The sequence below is a fragment of the Pseudophryne corroboree genome, chromosome 2 (genome assembly GCF_028390025.1).
Source record: "Pseudophryne corroboree isolate aPseCor3 chromosome 2, aPseCor3.hap2, whole genome shotgun sequence".
In the NCBI taxonomy this organism is placed as follows: domain Eukaryota; kingdom Metazoa; phylum Chordata; class Amphibia; order Anura; family Myobatrachidae; genus Pseudophryne; species Pseudophryne corroboree.
In genome coordinates this window covers 315239437-315264077 of record NC_086445.1, presented here as the reverse complement: position 1 = coordinate 315264077, position 24641 = coordinate 315239437, and the positions used below count along the sequence as shown (strand labels likewise).

The 24641-nt window shown below is 45.0% G+C and overlaps 1 protein-coding gene across 7 annotated transcripts in view; it reads left to right on the top strand.

Moving 5' to 3' along the window:
• TBC1D4 (TBC1 domain family member 4) overlaps window positions 1-24641 on the top strand; it is a 300990-nt gene that overhangs the window by 105889 nt on the left and 170460 nt on the right. For all 7 annotated transcript variants that reach the window (XM_063952941.1, XM_063952940.1, XM_063952938.1 and 4 more), the window contains one exon: window positions 15001-15594. In XM_063952941.1, the coding sequence (XP_063809011.1) occupies window positions 15001-15594 (594 nt within the window). The remainder of the gene's footprint in view (window positions 1-15000; window positions 15595-24641) is intronic.

Here is a 24641-nt window from a genome sequence, read left to right as displayed (position 1 = left end):
CAGTACCTAACTGGAGTCTGGAGGAGGGTCATAGGGGGAGGAGCCAGTGCACACCACCTGATCTGAAAAAGCTTTACTTTTTGTGCCCTGTCTCCTGCGGAGCCGCTATTCCCCATGGTCCTTTCAGGAACCCCAGCATCCACTACGGACTCCGAGAAATAGATTTATCGGTAAGTAAAATCTTATTTTTCTGGTGATACCCCAGGTACCACAAAAAAGGGTATTATGTTTGGTGAGAAAAAACTACCAGTAGTTTTTCCTGCATCTGACGAATTAAATGAGGTGTGTGAGGAAGCGTGGACTTCCCCAGATAAGAAATTGATCATTTCTAAACGGTTAATGGCTGCGTACCCTTTCCCGCCAGAGGATAGGTCACGCTGGGAAACACCCCCTAGGGTAGATAAAGCGCTGACACGCTTATCAAAGAAGGTGGCACTACCGTCTCCGGATACGGCCGCCCTAAAAGAACCTGCTGATAGAAAGCTGGAAAGTACCCTAAAAGCTATATACACACACACTGGCATTATATTGAGACCCGCTATTGTATCAGCTTGGATGTGCAGTGCTGCTGCTGCGTGGTCAGACTCCCTGTCGGAAAACATTGATACCATGGATAGGGACAATATTTTGCTAACGATTGACCATATAAAAGACGCGGTCTTATACATGCGTGATGCACAGAGGGATATTTGCCGGCTGGCATCAAAAATAAGCGCTATGTCCATTGCCGCCAGACGGGGGTTATGGACTAGGCAATGGTCAGGTGATGCCGACTCCAAGCGGCACATGGAAGTTTTACCCTATAAAGGGGTGGAACTTTTTGGGGAAGGTCTTTCAGATCTCGTTTCCACAGCTACTGCTGGGAAATCGACTTTTTTGCCACAGGCTACCCCACAGCAAAAGAAAGCACCGTATTATCAGGTACAGTCCTTTCGGCCCCAGAAAAATAAGCGGGCTAGAGGCTCATCCTTTCTGCCGAGGGGCAGAGGAAGGGGGAAAAAGCTGCAGCACACAGCTAGTTCCCAGGAGCAGAAGTCCTCCCCTGCGTCCGGTAAGTCCACAGCATGACGCTGGGGCTGCTCAGGCGGAATCGGGAACGGTGGGGGCACGTCTCAGGTTTTTCAGCACACAGTGGGCTCTCTCACAAGTGGATCCCTGGGTCCTTCAAGTAGTATCTCAGGGGTACAGGCTGGAATTCGAGACGTCTCCCCCCCCGCTGTTTCCTAAAATCTGCCTTGCCGGCAACTCCCTCTGCCAGGGAGGCATTGTTGGTGGCTATTCAAAAACTGTATTCACAGAAAGTGATCGTCAAGGTACCCCTCCTTCAGCAAGGACAGGGTTACTACTCCACAATGTTTGTGGTACCGAAACCGGACGGTTCGGTGAGACCCATCTTAAATTTAAAAGCCTTGAACACTTATATCAAAAGGTTCAAGTTCAAGATGGAATCGCTCAGGGCGGTTATTGCGAGCCTGGAGGAGTGGGATTACATGGTATCCCTGGACATCAAGGATGCGTACCTGCATGTCCCCATTTACCCTCCGCACCAGGAGTACCTCAGATTTGTGGTACAGGACTGTCACTATCAGTTCCAGACGCTGCCGTTTGGGTTATCCACGGCACCGAGGGTCTTTACCAAGGTAATGGCCGAAATGATGATACTCCTTCGCAAGAAGGGAGTTTTAATTATCCCGTACTTGGACGATCTCCTGATAAAGGCGAGGTCCAAAGAACGGTTGATAGTGGGGGTGGCACTTTCTCAGGAAGTGCTACAACAGCACGGCTGGATTCTAAACATTCCAAAGTCACAGCTGGTCCCGACGACACGTCTTCTGTTCCTAGGAATGATTCTGGACACAGCCCAGAAAAGAGTGTTTCTTCCACTGGAAAAAGCAGAGGAATTGTCATCTCTGGTCAGAGACATCCTAAAACCAGGAAAAGTGTCGGTACATCAATGCACACGAGTCCTGGGAAAAATGGTAGCTTCGTACGAAGCAATTCCATTCGGAAGGTTCCACGCAAGGACGTTCCAGTGGGACCTGTTGGACAAATGGTCCGGGTCCCATCTCCAGATGCAACAGCGGATAACCCTATCGGCCAGAACCAGGGTGTCGCTGCTGTGGTGGCTGCAGAGGGCTCATCTACTAGAGGGCAGCAGATTCGGAATACAGGACTGGGTCCTGGTGACCACGGATGCCAGCCTTCGGGGCTGGGGGGCAGTCACAAAGGGAAGAAATTTCCATGGACTGTGGTCAAATCAGGAGATTTCTCTTCACATAAATATCCTGGAGCTAAGGGCCATTTACAATGCCCTAAGCCAGGCAAGACCCCTGCTTCAACACCAGCCGGTACTGATCCAGTCACACAACATCACGGCGGTCGCCCATGTAAACAGTCAGGGCGGCACGAGAAGCAGGATGGCGATGGCAGAAGCCACAAGGATTCTCAGATGGGCAGAGAATCATGTGTTAGCACTGACGGCAGTGTTCATTCCGGGAGTGGACAACTGGGAAGCAGACTTCCTCAGCAGGCACGACCTCCACCCGGGAGAATGGGGACTTCATCCAGAAGTCTTCCAAATGCTGGTCAACCGGTGGGAAAAACCACAGGTAGACATGATGGCGTCCCGCCTCAACAAGAAGTTGAAAAGATATTGCGCCCGGTCAAGAGACCCTCAGGCGATAGCGGTGGACGCTCTAGTGACACCATGGGTGTACCAGTCGGTTTATGTGTTTCCTCCTCTGCCTCTCATACCCAAGGTACTGAGAATAATAAGAAGGCGAGGAGTGAAAACCATACTCGTGGTTCCGGATTGGCCAAGAAGAGCTTGGTACCCGGAACTTCAAGAGATGCTTACAGAGGACCCTTGGCCTCTGCCGCTCAGACAAGACCTGCTGCAGCAGGGACCCTGTCTGTTCCAAGACTTACCGCGGCTGCGTTTGACGGCATGGCGGTTGAACACCGGATCCTGAAGGAAAAGGGTATTCCGGAGGAAGTCATCCCTACCCTGATCAAAGCCAGGAAGGATGTCACCGCAAGACATTATCACCGCATTTGGCGAAAATATGTTGCTTGGTGTGAGGCCATGAAGGCCCCGACGGAGGAATTTCAACTGGGTCGATTCCTGCACTTCCTGCAAGCAGGGGTGACGTTGGGCCTCAAATTGGGGTCCATAAAGGTCCAGATTTCGGCTCTGTCGATTTTCTTCCAAAAAAGAACTGGCTTCACTGCCCGAAGTTCAGACTTTTGTCAAAGGAGTACTGCATATTCAGCCTCCTTTTGTGCCCCCAGTGGCACCTTGGAATCTCAATGTGGTTTTGGCATTCCTGAAATCACATTGGTTCGAACCACTTAAGACTGTGGAATTAAAATATCTCACGTGGAAAGTGGTCATGCTGTTGGCCTTGGCGTCGGCCAGGCGGGTTTCAGAATTGGCGGCTTTGTCTTGTAAAAGCCCTTATCTGATTTTCCATATGGATAGGGCAGAATTGGGGACTCGTCCTCAGTTTCTCCCTAAGGTGGTCTCAGCTTTTCACTTGAACCAACCTATTGTGGTGCCTGCGGCTACTAGGGACTTGGAGGATTCCAAGTTGCTGGACGTAGTCAGGGCCCTAAAAATGTATATTTCCAGGACGGCTGGAGTCAGAAAGACTGACTCGCTGTTAATCCTGTATGCACCCACCAAGCTGGGTGCTCCTGCTTCTAAGCAGTCTATTGCGCGCTGGATTTGTAGCACTATTCAGCTGGCGCATTCTGCGGTAGGCTTACCGCAGCCTAAATCTGTAAAAGCCCATTCCACACGGAAGGTGGGCTCATCTTGGGCGGCTGCCCGAGGGGTCTCGGCTTTACAACTTTGCCGAGCAGCTACTTGGTCGGGGGCAAACACGTTTGCAAAATTCTACAAATTTGATACCCTGGCTGAGGAGGACCTGGAATTCTCTCATTCGGTGCTGCAGAGTCATCCGCACTCTCCCGCCCGTTTGGGAGCTTTGGTATAATCCCCATGGTCCTTACAGAGTCCCCAGCATCCACTAGGACGTCAGAGAAAATAAGAATTTACTCACCGGTAATTCTATTTCTCGTAGTCCGTAGTGGATGCTGGGCGCCCATCCCAAGTGCGGATTGTCTGCAATACCTGTACATAGTTATTGTTACAAAAATCGGGTTTTGTTGTGAGCCATCTCTTCAGAGGCTCCATTTGTTATCATACTGTTAACCGGGGTTCCTATCACGTGTTATATGGGGTGATTGGTGTGGCTGGTATGAGTCTTACCCGGGATTCAAAAATCCTTCCTTATTGTGTCAGCTCTTCCGGGCACAGTTCCTAACTGAGGCTTGGAGGAGGGTCATAGGGGGAGGAGCCAGTGCACACCAGATAGTCCTAAATCTTTCTTTAGATGTGCCCAGTCTCCTGTGGAGCCGTCTATTCCCCATGGTCCTTACGGAGTCCCCAGCATCCACTACGGACTACGAGATATAGAATTACCGGTGAGTAAATTCTTATTTTTTAAGAAACCACAGTCTTCTAATGCATTACTGTGTCAGAGCTGGTTAAGCTTCTTGTTGATCACAGACATGGCATTATATGGCAGTGCGAGGCAGGGCCCAAAGCTGCATGGGAGGCAGGTACACAGGGCCTGGCAGCTGATGGAGCCCAACAGGAGCTGTTTTCTGCTGCCCTGGTAGCAATGGGCTTCTCATGAAATTACTTTTTTTTTCATGACGCTATTTTCTCTAATTTATTCATAACTGTTTCAGGCTTGATAGCAGCAGCAGTGGAAGTATACATATATAATTACAATATTGTTTTTTTTTTAATAGTTATAATAAACTGACATTGAATTATATTCATTTACGTATTAATACAATTTTTTTATCACAATGGCAGTGGTCTGATTTCCGTTTTCCTAATATGGATCACAGTAATTTGTTTCCTATCTTTAAAATGCAGACCCATTTTTCTCTTACAGTAAACTGGCCCAGTACTTTTGTAGCCATGTCGTGATTTACTGTAATGAAGAAAAAAGTTGGCTATCTAAAATATGTGTACATTGGAGAACTGCAGATCTTGTTACCAAGATAAATAAAAATGTATCTGTGAATGTTGTGGTTAAATTAAGGGCATGTGAAAACCAAAGTTTATAGCCTTATGTGTCATCGTTGCACATGGTTGTACAGAACTAGAGTATGTGAACATTTTCCCTAACAAAGTCTAACCAGTAACACTCGCTGATTTAGGTGTTTAAAATAAATTTAGATTAGCATGCACATTACAATTGTACCCATAAAGCTGATATTCACTAAAACGGTGTGTAAACCATAATGCCTGCTACTTATTAATAACACTTGTTCAGTCATTCACTGACATGAAAACTTTTATTTTATAAGCTTCTCCAATCTTCTTCATTAAAACAAATTGTAACAAAATTAAAATAACTTTGCAAATGTGGCTTTAAATTTCATTCAGGAATATATATTGGATATCTTTTTCTTTTTTACGGCAGAACTTTTCTCTAATATTGATTGAGTATTTTAGTGGTATTTTAGTGGTCTATTCATTAATCAGTGGGATTATCTGCAAATCTGTTTTGCAATTTATAGCAGTAATCGACAGTGCCGCAATTTAAGAACAGCAGAAATCCCACACCTCTGCTAGGTATTGCTCTCCTTTTCCAGCGGCTTGTGTTGTTGCTGAGCGGCCATGTTGAAATGTAAATGCACTGCCTTTCAGGCTTTGCAGGTCCCCATTGCCTAGTAAAGGGTAACACTATCTCAAGATTTCTTAATGCATCTGTCCCCTTAGAGATCTATGTGAATGGAGGTAGGCAGTGCTTAATTGATTTCTCCAGTGATAAATTGAGAAAAGCCCTTTCCCCTGTGGAAACACCAGTGTAATACGCCAGTCTTTCAGTACTCCTAGTTTACTGTTTATGACCAGAAAACATAAAAATAAGTTTAAAGTTAAGGTTTGATAAGAAATTATAAGGTTCCAATTCACCCCACCTGAAATAGGGAAAATTGTCCTTATTCTAACTTTAACTTGTGTAAAAAGATCCACACAATCTGTCTAATTAATGATACCTGTGTATATAGGACAAGGTCAATCCATGTTTGTTGTCTTACAACCACACAAGACTGTTGTCAAAGCATTCTTACTAGTTCTATGGTACCCTTGCACAGCAAAATGCACATCTCTACCTCCTTATGGTCTCAGTTTTTTATACTCTTTTGAATACCAAAGAGAGGATTATAATGAGGGCACTGTCTTCCATGGAATAGGTAAGCTAAGGCATGGTATGGAATGGATGAGGAGTATGACTTTGACCTGATTTCCCAAATAGAAATATTATGAAGCAAGTAGATTAAGAAAGTGAAGATGTACATGAAATATCCACAGCAATCAATATACAGTAGCATAGCTTACAACTGGAGCTTAGAGGGTAGAGGTGCAACATGGACAAGGATTTAACACAGCACTTCCACAGGGGCTTAGACCCAGTTCTAAACATGTAGATGGGTGTCGCCTATTAAATAATGACATTAAGACATATATTTTATATATATATATATATATATATATATATATATATATATTATACAGATGCATTTGTAATTACCTCTATTTATATGTTTACAGATGGCGAATAGATCTACTTGTGCGTAGCCCAACATGGCTCATTCATCAAATATATGTACATTGCAAGCAGGGTGAGATATGTTACATACATATCAGCAACACTGTGCTAGTTTTGTCATTCAGATCACACTGGCCTACTAACCATTAGTTGAGTTCTCTGCCTGCACTTAATAACCTGCTTTGTGATCCTCACGGTGATATGCACACTGTGTCCTTGCTATTTTGAAGGACCATTTCCTAGAACTGTACTGCTACATATTCCTAGTAAATAGCTTTATATAAGCGTCTACAAGTCTACCATTCATGTATCTTTAGAGCACCATGGAAGACTGAGAAATACATTTGTGTGTAATGTCGTCCTTACTTTGGGATGTGTAATTGCGTCACTTTGCAAGTGTACTTCTCTGTTAGTGTTTCTGAGTTTGGAGTATATTACCCATTGGCTGGCTGATTGTGTTGTTCAGTTCTTAGCATGTCTCAGAATAGGATATAGCATTGGGCAGAGATGGCCTGTGGGTAGCTGTGGCACCTTGGGCAGTAAAAGTAATTGTGAATTTTTTTTTCTCTTTTATGAAGAACTGAAGCAGTTTGAAATATCAACTCATGTATATAAAGAAGTGGGTAAAAGTTAATTTGACAACGTAGGTTAACCTAAGTAGCGTTATTTATCCTAGGAGAGGCTGAATGATACTGACAAGCCACAGTTTTTCTTTATGGCATGAGCAGCAAGGCTGCCACTGTATGTCACTTCTAAAAGCGGCATGGCTAGGGTGTATTTCACCGGCTGACGGGATCCCGGAGTCGGTTCCTGAACGCCAGGATCCCGACAGCCGGTATATATGGACTGCATCCTGGCTAGTGGATGTGGCCAGACTTATGTAATGTGCCTACAGGCCTTTATTATATAGCCACACTTTGTTTAGGGAAATACTTATGAGAACCCTTTTAGTCTAATATTGTAAATAGCCATAGTTACATTTCAGAGTATTTACCAATTGTCATTCACTGTCAGGAGGGCCTCTGGCATTATTATTAGGGCCCTTTTATTCCCCAACCCTCCCTGCCATACAGTGCCGGAGTTAGTATGGGGAAATAGTTCCCAAGCTGGACAACTAAGGGTGTGTACACACGGTGAGATAAATCTGTGAGATTTTTACTATATAGTCAAAATCTTATGAAAAGTTAGTGCATACAGTATCTCATGGTGCTAGGCAGCTTGCGATACAGATTCGATCCCTATGCGCGCTCCAGTGGGGTCGGTATCATAAGGCTAGATAGACTGTGCAGGCAGGTCAATCTTGACTGTCTAGTGTACAATCTAGTACAAAGTATAGTCAAAATTGGCACTTAGTAAAAATCGTACATAGACAAAATCTCAAGCACAGATAGTCAAAATCTGTCCAATCTGTGCTATCTGGGCTCTGGGGGAGTTCAAGGGAAATCGTGTAGTCAAAATCGAACATAGCAGGGATCTCACCGTGTGTACACACCTTAGGTTCAGAAAAGGGGGTTTTGTTTCTATTCTTTTACATTTATCGTGAGCCTCTAAATAAATTGCATCTTTTTACACTTTACATTGATCGAGAAACTTACCTTTTATCTTGTTATGTGTTGTCTACATGCAGAAGACTGTATTGTATTATATACAGTACACTAAAATGGGTTATTCACAGGGCTTGTGGAGCCAGTGCCATTGTGGGATATTGCATACTTACAGCATAAAGGATGGCTGTTATGATGAAAATATTGTATTGAAACACTCATATAGCTGCTATGTACGTTTTACTAGTTTTACATTGGGTGTTAAAATAACTTGTTCCGTAATTGGACATAAGTCCCATTGTTCTCCATAAGTTGATAAGGCTATAGTGTGTGTTCTATTGTCATTTGTGCAACATCAAGTATTTCACCCCTTAATGCACATTTTTTATACATTTCACCTGAAGGAACTCGTGCATTGTGCATGAAAAATGGCAGGAAATTCATAGATAGATATACAAACTTACCTCATGTTAGCAGTGAACGGATCTTCCAGTCTAACCTGTAGTGTGTATATATACAGTTTTTAAGGCAGTAAACGGGATAGCTATATTTTGGAACCACTTATTACTCCCAATGAATGGTTGGGATATCATCTCCACCAACTCACAAGGATAATCTTTTATGACACAGTTTTTTGCAATAAAAGTTTACAGCAGAAGCTGTTCGTATAATTCTTTATTCTCAGTTCCTTTGCAATGTAAATGCTCTGTTACAAGACTGATCCAAGTTGCAGGTGGTTCATGGTCAGGGGAACAGGATTTTCTAGCAGGTCATCTCTGTGGCGTCCTACACTGATGGCAAAGGGCTGAAGAGTATTTTAGAACAGGATTATACACACACACACACACACACACACACACACACACACACACACACACACACACACACACACACACACACACACACACACACACACACACACACACACACACACACTATATATGTATTCTTAATTGTGTTTACTGATTTCTTAATAGCTACCAAACCAAAAACAGGAAAGGTACTCTTTAGAGCAGGAACCCCATGACAATTCAGCCTGCTATTCATGATTGATATGTCTGTGCTTTCTCCTACTGTCAAATGGCACATGATGTTGTGGACAGAGAGGCTTTGGAATGCCCTTCTTAGCTCTGTCTGCTCTGTAAGGGCTTACCCCTACCTCTACCCCTCTGCTTTCACGTGCTATTCTGACAGTCTGAGCTTCTGAGCCTACTGTATATAGCAAATTGGGGTTTCAAAATGTTCTAGAGTCTAGACCAATTTGAGAAATAAGCACACAAGACTGAAAGTATTTAAATGAATAATAAAGTATGGTTTTGATAAAGGAGTGTACACATGCGTTATTATAACAAATCACTATTGTTTGATATGCTGCTTGGCTAGTTGGCCAGCGATAACTAAGGTGGCAGTATCAGGTTTTTGTCTGTATTACTGTATGTCATAGTACTAAAGATGTTGGAATAGCTACAGCTGTTAGAAATGGAGCTACAAGGTTAATACTTTCTTCAGCATTCATTTTTTGGGGTTCAGTAATACTCTATACTGCATTTTAAGCACTTTTCAAGATTCATACAGCTTATGCCCGATTAGTGATTGGAAACATGATATACCTCAAGGGCTGCACCCTTAACCAAACCACTAAACCAATCCTAATGCTCTGTCTCCTAACCCTAAAGGGCAGACTGGATGGGCCGTATGGTTCTTATCTGCCGTCAAATACAAATGTTTCTATGTGAATCTAAAGAGCTGCACATTACCCTTAGTTTAAAGAATGAAAACTAAATAAGGCAGAAAACTACGATGGCACAGCCACATCCCAAATTGTCACCACATGCCCCTCACTTGCCCTAATGTAGCCCCACATGCTCTCGGAACGCCACACATGTCCATCAGACTTACCCACCTGCCCTCCAGACATAGCATCATATTTGTCTGACTACCCCCACAAGCCTGTCCAATCCTTGGCTCCATAGTAGATTGGCAGCAAACTGTTTAGGGCATGTGTGTGAGGCTTCTGACGGCCTGTGGGCTCATTGTTGCCAATATCTATTTCTCCTGCACTGCAGTAGGTTTGCTCTATTGGTAGCTCCTTCTATATTGGCATAGAATAGCTGCTGCCTACATTCTGTATTACTAATTGTTACTGAATGTTATCATGTGCCCATTGTTCTGTGCTAATTGTAAAGCAGTTGCATGGTTTTATAGTTCTATTTGGAAATAACACAGCCCTGGGAAATTGTTATTGCTTCACATTATATATTTTTGTTATTCTTCAATTGTGCCCATGATTTGAAGTAATCTGCCTAGTAGGCCATGGTTCTGTTTGCAGACTGTGAAATGAAGGACACTTGGCATAAGACTGTGGTATGTACACAAGGTCCTGGCATATATCCTATAGTTAGCAGCACACACTGTGTCCCTGACTATAAAGTACTGTATAGTATGTTTACACTGGTAAGTTAATAATCCGTTGAATGCATTTCCCTTCGTATTTGGGAGATGTTTGTGTTTCAGGAAAGCAGAGTATTGTCTGCATTAGATATGGACCAACACCGGAATATGGCCCTCTGTATTTTGTGTGTATTTAGAAATTATACATTTCAGTTTACTTTATTTTGCATAATGAAGAGACTGAAGTGGTTTGGCATTGATTGAAAACCATATCAGATGAAGGGGGATATGTACTACCAGTGGTTCCCAAATTTTTTTGAGTCACGTCGCCCTAGAGCAGGCGTTCCCAACCACGGTCCTCAAGGCACACTAATACCACTTTCAGACAGAAAAATCTCAAAAACCTGGATTTTTCACAGGCTTGTGTTCCCGGGAAAAACCCGGGTTACGGTCCCTTACCCCCTTTCACACAGCACAAAAAACCTGGAAAATTCCTGGGTCGACCCCTTTCAGACAGAACCCGTGTCAGCCCTGCAATAGACTTATGTGTCATAAAAATGGACTGGTTTTTATGGCACACAGAGATGAGGTCATGAAAGTGGGTGGTGACTGATCACAGCATTGCATTAGCCATGGCCGACGAGTTACTGCTGAGTAGCCCGGAGTTCCTGGCTTATTGCTTGTTTTTTGCTGTTTCACACAGCAAATGAGAGCCTGATGCAGCTGCTAGCACTGTGCTACCTGGCACAGTCTTATGCCTCCGTCTCCCCTGCAGCATAATGATGACCTCAGATGCCAGTGCCACGCCCGCTCAGCCAATCGTCAGTGCCCCGCCAGCTCAGCCAATAAGCGCGGTCAGCCTCGACCCATTTCTAAAATACCGGGTCGGACCCTTTCAGATAGCCGGCAACCCGTGTAAGAGCCGGGAAAAACCCAGGTAAATTCCTGGGTTGAATTCCCGGGAACTCAGTCCCGTGTTGACCCTTTCAGACAAAAAAAAATCCCGGGTCGACCCTTCAGGAGCCGGACAATTACCGGGTTCTTTTCTCTGTCTGAAAGTGGTATCACTGTGCAGGTTTTTGTGATATCCAGGCTTCAGCACAGGTGACTTAATTAGTAGCTCAGTTATTTTGATTTAACCATCTGTGCTGCAGCCTGGATATCACCAAAACCTGCACTGTTTGTGTGCCTTGAGGACCGTGGTTGGGAATGCCTGCCCTAGAGTATCAGATTTGTTTTCACAGCACCCCTTGGACAAAAGTTTCTTACTGGGAAATTCAGAAAAAAAATATTTAAATAAAGTAAATTGTGTTTATATGTAACCCTTAGGGTAGTTATGTGATGAGGGACAGGACTCACTTCTGTTTGTCCACATAGTTTATGAGTGGCAGCCACAAGCCCTGGTTTTGTCTATTACATTGGCCGTAAATAATTTGAATAGGTCCTGGACCAACAACCCAGGGCACACCTGCAAGTGTTCCGAGGCACCCTAGGGTGCCACAGCAAACCGTTTGAGAACCACTGCACTAAGCAGTAAAGAGAGTGGAGAAGTGAGCCAGTGGAGAAGTTGCCCATGGCAAGCAATCAGCATTGAAGTAACATTTAGAATTTGCATACTGTAACATTATACAGAGCAGCTGATTGGTTGCCATGGGCAACTTCTCCACTGGCTCACTTCTCAACTCTTTTCACTGCTTAGTACATCTTAGTACATCTCCTAATTCTGCTTCATTCCTGTGATGTAGTGAGAATGACATGGTTTTCTGGCTGTTGAAAGTCATAAAGGTCATAGGGTTTTAGCTAATTTGTCGGTAAAGTTTAATCGGAAAAGATTCAAAGTGCAGCTCATTCATGGCTGACACCATCATGGCTGTGTTGTGTGCCTTACCCCTTTCACATCTCCAATGCCGGATCCCACCCGAGAATTGGAATCGGGTCCTTCCCGGGTGGGATCCGGCATTGGAGACTCTCCTACCCCTTTCGCTGGCTTCCAGACCCGGCAATATGCAGGGTCGGTTGCCATAGCGGCGGGGGGTGGAGCCGGCAACGGAGGTGAAGGTGGCTCTGGGAGATGAGCTCATCTCGGCGCCGCCTCTCCCTATCTAGTAAACGGGTCCCGGGTCGCATCGACCTGGGAAACCGTTTATGCAGCCACTGACCCGGTATTCAACCCGGTAATAACACTGCTTATAACCCGGGTTGAATTACCGGGTCAGGCGACCCGGGAATTCGGGCTTGGTGCTTTCACACCGCACACTGACTCGTGTCGACCTGGCAATATGCCGGGTCGATACCGGGTTATTTGTGCGGTGTGAAAGGAGTATTACGGTGTCAGACCTTGCCAGTTGTCACTTGTAGTACTGATACAAATTTGTACTTGGTGTTAAAGGTGTTTACTGATTAAAAAGATGAACTACATTTACAATAGAACTTCTATCAAATAATCTACGGCACACAGACATCTATGTTTTCTACACGTTGGCAGTAGTATGCTTTGTTTCCAGCCGTCACTACAAATCAAATGGAAATGCTGCTGGTCTATTGAACACTGCCAGAGGCTTGTCGGACTTTAATACAGAAAAGAGCAGCTGCTATAGAGTGTGAAGTAACATGATGTCTAGTGTCCTAGAGTGAGTGATTTGTTTATTTACATTCCTCTTCTGGACATGTTGGTTGTGCCACTTTTTATGGTCTGATGAACTGCGAAGGTGGCAGCCTGCGTTATGGTTTGCCACAGCCCTTTTTAATAAAACCATAAATCTTGGTTGTTGCTGTTTTATTGTTCAGGGATGGAAACTGTGGAAACTTCGGATTTGCATTGAGGATTCTGGTTTATGTTAGAAAGCACTTGGTGTGTTGGCACACGTTCCAAGCTGTATTTCCATTATGCCAGCTATGTCGCTGTTTACAGCACTAGTGTCCATATTTCTGACAGTGTATGCCCCGTTTACCTAGACGGCACCAGTTCTTCCTTATTTATTTACATACACAGCCCCACTGTGGCCAAACTGGAGAGATCTGGTTGGCTAGGAATCAAATGCGCCATCTTTAGGTTATAAGTGTTTATTGTCATAAAAAAAAAAAAAATAACTATTGCTCTTATTTATGGGGCTTTTCTTTTTTCATGTAAACACAATTATTTCTGTGGGTTTTTTTTGCCTATCATTTAGGTAATAGGATTACTCTCTATCTTGCTGTTTTATTTGTTGTTGCACAAAATAAACAGGTTTAAATGGTAATAATAATATTTATTGATTAACAATTATGCTGATTTTCTTACATTGTTCCCACTAGCAAGTTAGGGGACATTGGGGGTCATTCAGACCTGATCGCTAGGCAGCGATTTTGCAGTTCTGCGATCAGATTATCTCCGCCTACAGTGGGAGTGTTTTTTTGTTGTGCAAGTGTGCGATTGCATGTGTAGCAGAGCTGTACAATCTGATTTTGTGCAGTCTCTGCGCAGCCCTGGCAGGACTTACTCCTCCACTGCGATCACATCAGGCTGTTCGGGACCGGATTTGACATCAGACACCCTCCCTGAAAACGCTTGATCCCGTCTGCGTTTTTCCGGACACTCCCTGTAAATGGTCAGTTACCACCCACAAATGGCCTCTTCCTGTCAGTCTCCTTGCGATCGCCCGTGCGAATGGATTCTTCGCACTATTCTGTCTCAGGGCGCTGATGTCCGTTGCAGATGTGCCAGCGCAGTGCATGCGCAGTTCGAATCTGATCGGCCGCTGTGCAAAAACGCACAGCAGCGATCAGATCTGAATGACCCCCATTGTCTGTGTTTAGATGATGGTGTTTTATATTAGTTGCCTTCTGTTAATAGCCGTAGAGCAAGAACAACATGCAGATTTATGAAGTGCTCCGTACCTTATAGGAAAGGCAGCCACACCCAGGGCTGGATAACTTCCAGGAACCAGGTAGCCAGTATACCTAAAACAGTCTGTTGGTTCCTAGATTTTACATTATTATGGTCAAGTCTGAGCTCTATGTATGGCATAATTAACTGTAAATGTAAGATAACAATAATCATATTCAGTTGTTGGTCCTTAGTGGCTAGAGAGCTATGCGAAAAGCTGGCTGAGACATTAAAATAATTAAAATAAATATAATCATTTTTTTTATGATTCTAGCTAAACCTTGGTGCCGTTAATCATTTGTTTTCATTGATAGCGTCTAGCCTTGAATTTATTCATTTGTAGCCTCTAAAGAACCAAAACACCATGCATTATTTATTGAGTAATATATAACAGAGTTTACTGCATTTCAATAGCATTTCTCGCTTTGTGTTTATTCAGCCGAACTTTTTTATTATAGTTTTGCAACCTGAATTTTTCAGTTAAGCAGTACATGTTGCAAAATTTGTTTCGTCATTGTAATCTTCCTACTTTTGTCCCTGACGCTTATGCTTTGTGTGTTTTCAGGTCTCCACTGTCATCAGTAGCATTCGGCAAGTGTCCAAAGTTGCCCTGAAGGAAGATTCAAAACCCAGCAGAGATGGCGAAGATGCCTTTTATAACTCCCAGAAGTATGAGGTTTTATACTGTGGGAAGGTGGTAATTGCTCATAAAAATGCTCCATCTACCCTTGTTGATGACTGCATTGAGAAATTCTCTCAACATGAACGCCAGCGGCTGAAACTGCTGAATGAACAGAGCAGTATAGACTCGATTTCAGACCTCACAGAGGCTGAGACGGATTTCCCAGTGTCTCCATCTGATAGTACATTTCAAGAACAGGACACTGAGACTAATGCCAATTCTGCCTCCAGAAGCAATCCATGTATATTTAAAATAGGTAGCCAGAGCAATATTTCTAGTATGCGGGTAACCTTTCCTGAGCGGATTCTAGAAGACTCAGGCTTTGAGGACCAGCAGGAGTTTAGATCTAGATGTAGCAGTGTCACTATTCAGAAGAAAGTTTATGATGGAAAGTCACAGTCAAGACGGAGACATGCAAGTGCACCAAGTCATGTACAACCATCGGACTCTGAGAAGAATAGAACCATGCTCTTTCAGGTATGTAAAGCACAAAAGGTTATGGTTTCATGTAGCTAGCCTGCTGTCCTTACTTACATCTTTATATCTTCTAGCTAGGTTTGACAACCAGGAGTCATATTCAACAAAAAAGATTCTTGTTTCACCTACTGTAGTGACTGTAAAGTTTATTCATGTAAGCACAATTACACACACAGGTTTGCTAATATCAAGTGCATTCATATGAGCTGGTTGCGTTCTTCGCTGTATGCCTCCGCAATGGTCATGAAGGCATTCTGCAGTGATATGTTTTTCCTTGCACCCCGTAGAGGTACAAAGGAAAATGAGTGAATATTTCGTAACCATAATAATGTGCTTAGCCGGATATTGCGCTGCACATAGCGAGAATGCAGTTCCCCCATAGGGAGGATTGACCCCATAGATTGAACCTAAAACATCAGTACATTGGTTAACTGTGTCGCCATCCTTTCAGTAAGCATGTAGCCCTAGTGCCCTTAGAAGTTAGGCGTTGACTATTCTATTCTTGTTGCTTGTAACATTGTATACATAATGCTCTCATAGAATGCCATTCTATTTTACTGAAGTAATGCCTGGGTGAAAGTTTGTCTATTTGTTTACATTTTATTTCTGTTTGCATTGAATTTTTTGGTAATACATGTACAGTATGACTGTTAATTATTAGGCTCTGAGAACACATAACATTTTAAACTAATGTTCATATGTTCAGTATGAGGCCATAGCCACTTACATTCAAGGTGTATTAGGGTCATACTGTACAGTGGCACTTCACTCTTTATCATTAATCTAATCATCGGGTCTCCCTAAGGTTAATGCTGAACAGCAGTTGATAAATGAGAGTTCTAATTACAGTACACACACATACATCAATGCATACATAGTGTACTATTTTAGGCTTACAGAAGGGAAATCCATTTTTCTCTTACGTCCTAGAGGATGCTGGGGACTCCGTAAGGACCATGGGGTATAGACGGGCTCCGCAGGAGATAGGGCACCTAAAAAGAACTTTGACTATGGGTGTGCACTGGCTCCTCCCTCTATGCCCCTCCTCCAGACCTCAGTTAGATCTTGTGCCCAGAGGAGAATGGGTGCACTGCAGAGAGCTCTCCAGAGTTTTCTGTAAAAAAAGAATTTTTGTTAGGTTTTTTATTTTCAGGGAGTCCTGTTGGCAACAGGCTCCCTGCATCGTGGGACCGAGGAGAGAGAAGCAGAGCTGGCTTGTCAAGTTGGGCACTGCTTCTAAGGCTACTGGACACCATTAGCTCCAGAGGGAGTCGGAACACAGGTCTCACCTGGGGTTCGTCCCGGAGCCGCGCCGCCGTCCTCCTCACAGATGCCGAAGGTAGAAGCGGATGGAGAAGACAGAAGACATCTTAGGCGGCAGAAGACATCAGATCTTCATGAGGTAAGGCGCGCAGCGGTAAGCTGCGCGCCATTGCTCCCAGTCACACACACACAAACAGCACTGAAGGGTGCAGGGCGCAGGGGGGGGCGCCCTGGGCAGCAATAAACCTCACATTTTGGCACAAATACAGTGGGATTAGACTGCGGAGGCAGTAAATCTCTGATCCCCCGCCATTTTATTGAAAAATCACTTGGACCGAAGCCCGTCCGTTGGGTGGGCGGGGCTTGATCCTCAGCACTAACTAGCGCCATTTTCTCCACAGAAGCTGCATGAGAAAGAAAACGCTGGCTCCCTGGTCTCTCCGCTGCTGAACACAGGTTGGAAAAAAGAGGAGGGGGACACTTTGGCGACGCAGTGAGTGGGAATTGACATAATATATATATAAAAAAAAGCGCTATCTGGATATATATATTTTTTTTTCCAGTGTTGTTAAGCGCTGGTGTGTGCTGGCATACTCTTTCTCTGTCTCTCCTTAGGACCTGGTTGGGGTTTTGTCCCCTTATAGGTTAATCCCTGTGTGTGTGGGGTGTCGGTACGTGTGTGTCGACATGTCTGAGGCGGAAGGCTTCTCCAAGGAGGGGGTGGAGCAAATGAGTGGTGTGTCCCCATCGGTTGTGCCGACTCCAGATTGGATGGACATGTGGCATACGTTGAATGCAAGTGTGGCATCTTTACATAAAAGGCTTGATAATGCTGGTTTAGGGGGGACATCAGGCGGTCAATCCTCAGATTGGACCGACTCACAGGGCCCGTCGGGGTCTCAAAAGCGTCCCTTAACACAAGACACTACTACCGACACGGATTCAGATTCCAGTGTCGACTATGACGAAGTCAAATTTCAACCTAGGGTGACTAAAACCATTCAGTGTATGATTGTGGCAATAAGGGATGTGTTGCATATTGTGGATGAACCCTCGATCCCCGACACAAGGGTACACATGTTTAAGGAAAAGAAACAGATTATTAATTTTCCCACATCTCATGAATTAAATGAGTTCTTTGGAAAAGCTTGGGAAACTCCGGATAAGAGACCGCAGATCCCCAAAATAATTTTTATGGCATACCCTTTCCCTAAGCAGGACAGGGAGATTTGTGAATCACCCCCCACTGTGGACAAGGCCCTGACGCGCTTGTCCAAGAAAGTGGCACTACCGTCTCCTGACACAGCGGCCCTTAAGGACCCTGCAGATCGCAGGCAAGAAACTACCTTAAAGGGTATTTATTCTCATACCGGTGCTGTGTTAAGACCGACGATTGCGTCGGCATGGGTGTGTAGCGCATTTGCAGCTTGGACAGATGAGCTGACAGATCAATTTGATACTATGGATAAGGATAACTCTAGCCCATATAAAAGACGCAGTCTTATTTATGAGGGATGCTCAAAGGGACATGGGATTGCTAGCTTCTAGGGCCAATGCCAGGTCTATCTCAGCGAGAAGATCCTTATGGACTCGCCAGTGGACGGGTGATGCGGATTCCAAAAAACATATGGAAGTACTACCCTATAAGGGAGATGTATTGTTTGGGGATGGGCTGACGGACCTGGTTTCCACAGCTACAGCAGGTAAATCAAATTTTTTACCATATATTCCCCAACAGCAAAAGAAAGCAACACCCTATCAGATGCAGTCCTTTCGGTCGCACAAGTCTAAAAGAGGTCGGGGATCCTCTTTCCTCGCCAGAAGTAAGGGCAGAGGCAAGAGAGCACCTGCTTCGGCAGGTGCCCAGGAACAAAAGTCCTCCCCGGCTGCTCCAAAAACCACAGCATGACGCTGGGACTCCCCTGAGGGAGTCCGCACCGGTGGGGGCACGTCTTCGACTTTTCAGTCAGGCCTGGGTCAGTTCGGACCTGAATCCCTGGGTGTTGGAAATAGTTTCCCAGGGTTACAAATTGGAATTCGAGAATGTGCCCCCGAGCCGATTTTTCAAATCGGCCCTACCAGCTTTCACATCGGAAAGGGATGTAGTGTTAGCTGCAATTCAAACGCTGTGTATACAGCAAGTGATTATCAAGGTTCACCTGCACCAGCAGGGAAGAGGTTACTATTCAACCCTATTTGTGGTCCCGAATCCGGACGGTTCGGTCAGACCGATTTTGAATCTGAAATCCCTAAACCTGTACATAAAAAGATTCAAATTCAAAATGGAATCTCTCAGAGCAATAATAGCCAATATGGAGGAGGGGGAGTTTATGGTGTCTCTGGACATAAAGGATGCATACCTTCATGTCCCCATATATGCCCCCCATCAGGAATACCTGAGATTCGCTGTACAGGATTGTCATTACCAATTTCAGACGTTGCCGTTTGGACTTTCCACGGCCCCGAGGATTTTCACCAAGATAATGGCGGAAATTATGGTGGTCCTGCGCAAGCATGGAGTCACAATTATCCCATACTTGGACGATCTCCTGATAAAAGCGAGATCAAGGGAGAAATTGCTGAGCAGTGTGGCGCTCTCTCTGAGAGTGCTCCAGCAACACGGTTGGATTCTAAATCTACCGAAGTCACAGTTGATTCCGACAACTCGACTACCGTTCCTAGGTATGATACTGGATACGGAACAAATGAAGGTCTTCCTCCCAATAGAGAAAGCCAGAGACATCCAGAACATGGTCAGAGACCTGCTAAAACCGAAAAGGGTGTCAGTTCACCAATGCACTCGAGTTCTGGGGAAAATGGTGGCGGCCTACGAGGCCTTTCCCTTTGGAAGGTTCCATGCAAGGACTTTTCAATGGGACCTTCTGGACAAGTGGTCCGGGTCCCATCTGCACTTACATCGGAAAATAACTCTGTCCCCATGAACCAGAGTGTCCCTCCTGTGGTGGTTGCAAAGTGCTCACCTGCTGGAGGGTCGCAGGTTTGGAATTCAGGATTGGATCCTGGTTACCACGGACGCGAGCCTCCGAGGTTGGGGAGTGGTCACACAGGGAAAGACTTTTCAGGGTCTCTATGGTCAGACCAGGAGTCCTGCCTACACATCAATGTGTTGGAACTCAGGGCCATTTACAACGGCCTTCGACAAGCGGAGAGTTTTCTTCGAAACCTACCGGTTCTGATTCAATCGGACAATGTCACAGCAGTGGCTCATGTGAACCGCCAAGGCGGGACACGAAGCAGAGTCGCGATGGCAGAAGCCACAAGGATTCTTCGCTGGGCGGAAAATCATGTAAGCGCTCTGTCGGCGGTCTTCATTCTGGGAGTGGACAACTGGGAAGCAGACTTCCTCAGCAGACACGATCTCCATCCAGGAGAGTGGGGACTTCTTCAAGAAGTCTTTGCAGACGTAACACGTCTTTGGGGAACTCCTCAAATAGACATGATGGCGTCACGTCTCAACAAAAAACTTCGGAGGTATTGCGCCAGGTCTCAGGACCCTCAGGCAGTAGCAGTAGACGCACTGGTAACACCGTGGGTGTTCGAATCGGTCTACGTGTTTCCTCCTCTTCCTCTCATCACGAAAGTGTTGAGGATCATAAGACGAAAAAGAGTACAAGACGATACTCGTTGTCCCAGACTGGCCTCGAAGGGCCTGGTACTCGGATCTACAAGAGATGCTCACAGGAGACCCCTGGCCTCTTCCTCTGAGGGAAGACCTGTTGCAGCAGGGGCCCTGTGTATTTCAAGACTTACCGCGGTTACGTTTGACGGCATGGCGGTTGAACGCCGAATCCTAGCAAAAAAGGGGATTCCGGAAGAGGTCATCCCTACTTTAATAAAGGCTAGGAAGGAGGTGACGATAAAACATTATCACCGTATCTGGCGAAAGTATGTGTCCTGGTGTAAGACCAAGAATGCACCTACGGAAGATTTTCATCTGGGTCGTCTTTTCCACTTCCTACAGACAGGAGTGGATATGGGCCTGAAATTAGGCTTGGTTAAGGTACAGATTTCGGCACTCTCGATTTTCTTTCAGAAGGAATTGGCTTCTCTTCCAGAAGTCCAGACGTTTGTAAAGGGAGTGCTGCACATCCAGCCCCCTTTTATGCCTCCAGTGGCACCATGGGACCTGAACGTGGTGTTGCAGTTCCTAAAATCACACTGGTTTGAACCGCTTAACAAGGTTGAGTTGAAATTTCTTACCTGGAAGGTGGTCATGTTGTTGGCCTTAGCATCAGCAAGGCGAGTGTCAGAATTGGCGGCTCTATCACACCAGAGCCCCTACTTGATTTTTCATGTGGATCGAGCTGAATTGAGGACACGTCCGCAATTTTTGCCTAAAGTGGTTTCGTCGTTCCATATGAATCAACCTATTTTGGTGCCTGTGGCTACTGGTGACCTGGAGGATTCCAGATCCCTGGACGTAGTCAGGGCCTTAAAAATTTATGTAGCCAGGACGGCTAGAATTAGGAAAACAGAGGCTCTGTTTGTCCTGTATGCGGCCAATAAGATTGGCGCTCCTGCTTCGAAGCAGACTATTGCTCGCTGGATCTGTAATACGATTCAGCAGGCTCACTCTACGGCTGGATTGCCGGTACCAAATTCGGTTAAGGCCCATTCCACTAGGAAGGTGGGCTCTTCTTGGGCGTCTGCCCGAGGCGTCTCGGCTTTACAACTTTGCCGAGCGGCGACTTGGTCGGGGTCAAACACTTTTGCTAAATTCTACAAGTTTGATACCCTGGCTGAGGAGGACCTAGCGTTTGCTCAGTCGGTGCTGCAGAGTCGTCCGCACTCTCCCGCCCGATTGGATGCTTTGGTATAAACCCCATGGTCCTTACGGAGTCCCCAGCATCCTCTAAGACGTAAGAGAAAATAAGATTTTAAACCTACCGGTAAATCTATTTCTCCTAGTCCGTAGAGGATGCTGGGCGCCCGTCCCAGTGCGGAAACTCTGCAAGACTTGTATATAGTTGTTGCTTACATAAGGGTTATGTTACAGTTGACATCGGTCTTGGACCGTTACTGTTGTTTTTGTTCATACTGTTAACTGGTTATGTATATTCCAGGTTACATGGTATGATTGGTGTGGGCTGGTATGAATCTTGCCCTTGGATTGCTAAATCCTGCCTTGTATTGTCCATCTCCTCTGGGCACAGTTCTCTAACTGAGGTCTGGAGGAGGGGCATAGAGGGAGGAGCCAGTGCACACCCATAGTCAAAGTTCTTTTTAGGTGCCCTTTCTCCTGCGGAGCCCGTCTATACCCCATGGTCCTTACGGAGTCCCCAGCATCCTCTACGGACTAGGAGAAATAGATTTACCGGTAGGTTTAAAATCTTATTATCTCCCCATAGACTCATACTGCTGAATGATCTTGCTTAAGCCTTCCTACATACTCATTATTAAGTGTATTCCAGAGGAAATAGACTTTGCCCTGTGCAATGTACCTTGGAAGCAAAAAGAGGAACCCCTCATGGGTATATGCTTAATTTGCCGGCTGTCAGAATCGGTGTTCAGGATTCTGATGCCGGAATCCTGACAGCTGGCTATACCTGCAGCCAGAATACCGGCGCAGCAGGGCTGTTCCCACAAGTGGGTGCCCACGACACCCGTAGAGTGGGAATAGAAACTGTGGTGGATGCAGTGAGCTACCGAGGCCGCAGCGTAGCGAGCTGGCATACTGGCGGCCGAGATACCGCTGACTGTATATTGACGGCTGGCATCTCCCCTCATGCACTCTGTTAACACTTTATTGGGTATACCTTTCTAATATTTTATAGAAACACCCCACCCCAAAACAGCACAAATTCTTCATGACATGGTTTGACAAGGTTCCTTGGAGATTGTGGTACATGCTGACATGATAGCATCGCGCAGATGCAGATTTGTCTGCTGCGCGTTCATGCTGCGAGTCTCCTGTTCCACTATATGCCAGAGGTGTTGTATTGGATAAAGATCTGGTGACTATGGAGGCATTTAGAACACACTGAGCTTATTGTCATGTTCGTGGAACCAGCTTGAGATGACGTTTTAGCCTGCTGGAAGTAGCATTAGATTCAAAGATGGTTAGACTGTGGCCATAATGGGATGCACATTGTCAGACAGAATATTTAGTTAGGCTGAGGTGTATTTCTACACCATTCTCGTTAAACTCTGAAGACTACTGCGTTTGAATAATGCCAGTATCTAAGCAGTTTCTGAGATACTCAAACTGTCCTGTCTGGTACCAACAATCATCCCATTGTCAAAGTCACTTATATCACATGTGTTGCCCATTCTAGTGTTTGGACTGAACAGAAACTGAATCTCTTGATCATGGACCTAATTCAGATCTTATCGCAGCAGCACATTTGTTAGCAGTTGTGTAAAACCATGAGCACTGGAGGTGGGGTAGATATAACATGTGCAGAGAGAGTTAGATTTGGGTGTGGTGTGTTCAAACTGAAATCTAAATTGCAGTGTAAAAATAAAGCAGCCAGTATTTACCCTGCACAGAAACAGGACCTGAATCATGCCTGCACCCTGGGCATGATTCAGGTCCTGTCGCAATTAAAGTACACAATGTATTGATGTTCGGTACATTGCATATGTGCAGGACTCTTACTGCACATGTACATTATGGGCGATGCAATGACGGACAGTAAGGCTGCAGACGTCAGTTGATTGACAGTCTGCAGTCGTTTGGTAGTGGTGATGTTCTCTGTTTCCCAAGATGGAGGCATGTTGCTTCTGTTTTGTGGGAGTGCCGAAGCCACGGTCTTCATCTTCCGATGAAGCTTCCCTTGCCTCAGCAATGGAGCTGTGGTGGCCAGTCTGCGAAACCTCACGGGTTACTCAGGATGCTGATGCTGTTGCAGGTGATCATCGGACACAGCAGTGGATCACACATGCATGCAAATGTCTGCTTATACCAGGTGCCTCCTGCTGCATTACCATGTGCTAGCATCGCTGATGCTTCCAAGGATGCAGCATCTATGCTAAATACAACCATATCTGAATGCCCCCCCCCCCCTCCCTTTTATGTATTATGTATTTAGCTACATGATTGGCCATGTAGATATTTGAATTGATGCGCTAGTATACCTAATAAAGTGGACACATGGTGTATAAGGAACTAATGGGATAAATACGGCTTGCCGACAACATTGCAGCATCTGCCTTCTGGGGTCTCCGTTGTGTTGACATTTGGTCTACAGGCGCTCTGCATGCTAATACTGCAGATGTGTCCTCGTATACAGTATGTGTCACTTTTTCTTTTTAATTGGTTTTCCATTATTTGCACTTCCTTGTTTATTCCAGATAGTTTTTGTTACACTTTCAATACCTCTGTAATTTAACTGTGTTTATATATGTGCCATTACTATTTCTGTTTATCTCTGAAAACTGTTTTTAAGCTCTGCGTTTCCTAGAGATTTGACATCTTGTTATATTAATGTCATTGCTGCAAGTCTCTGGGGGCAGCTGCTATTTTGCAAGTGTTCAGTTACATATATTTACCGTACATTTAACTAATTTGCCAATAACAGTACTGTAGATAATAGTCTGTTATTTCAGATGCAATATTCCGGTAAAATACATAACACCCACGCAGCGTAATATACATAAATTCTGTATGCAGTAGAACATTCTCTTGTGATGTTGGTGAAGAATAAACAAGACATGTACATAACAGGTCAGAATACTGCACAGTTACACCCATGCATAGCTATTTTCAGTGCGAGTGGATACAATGAAAATACATTTATTTTTCTCTAACGTCCTAGTGGATG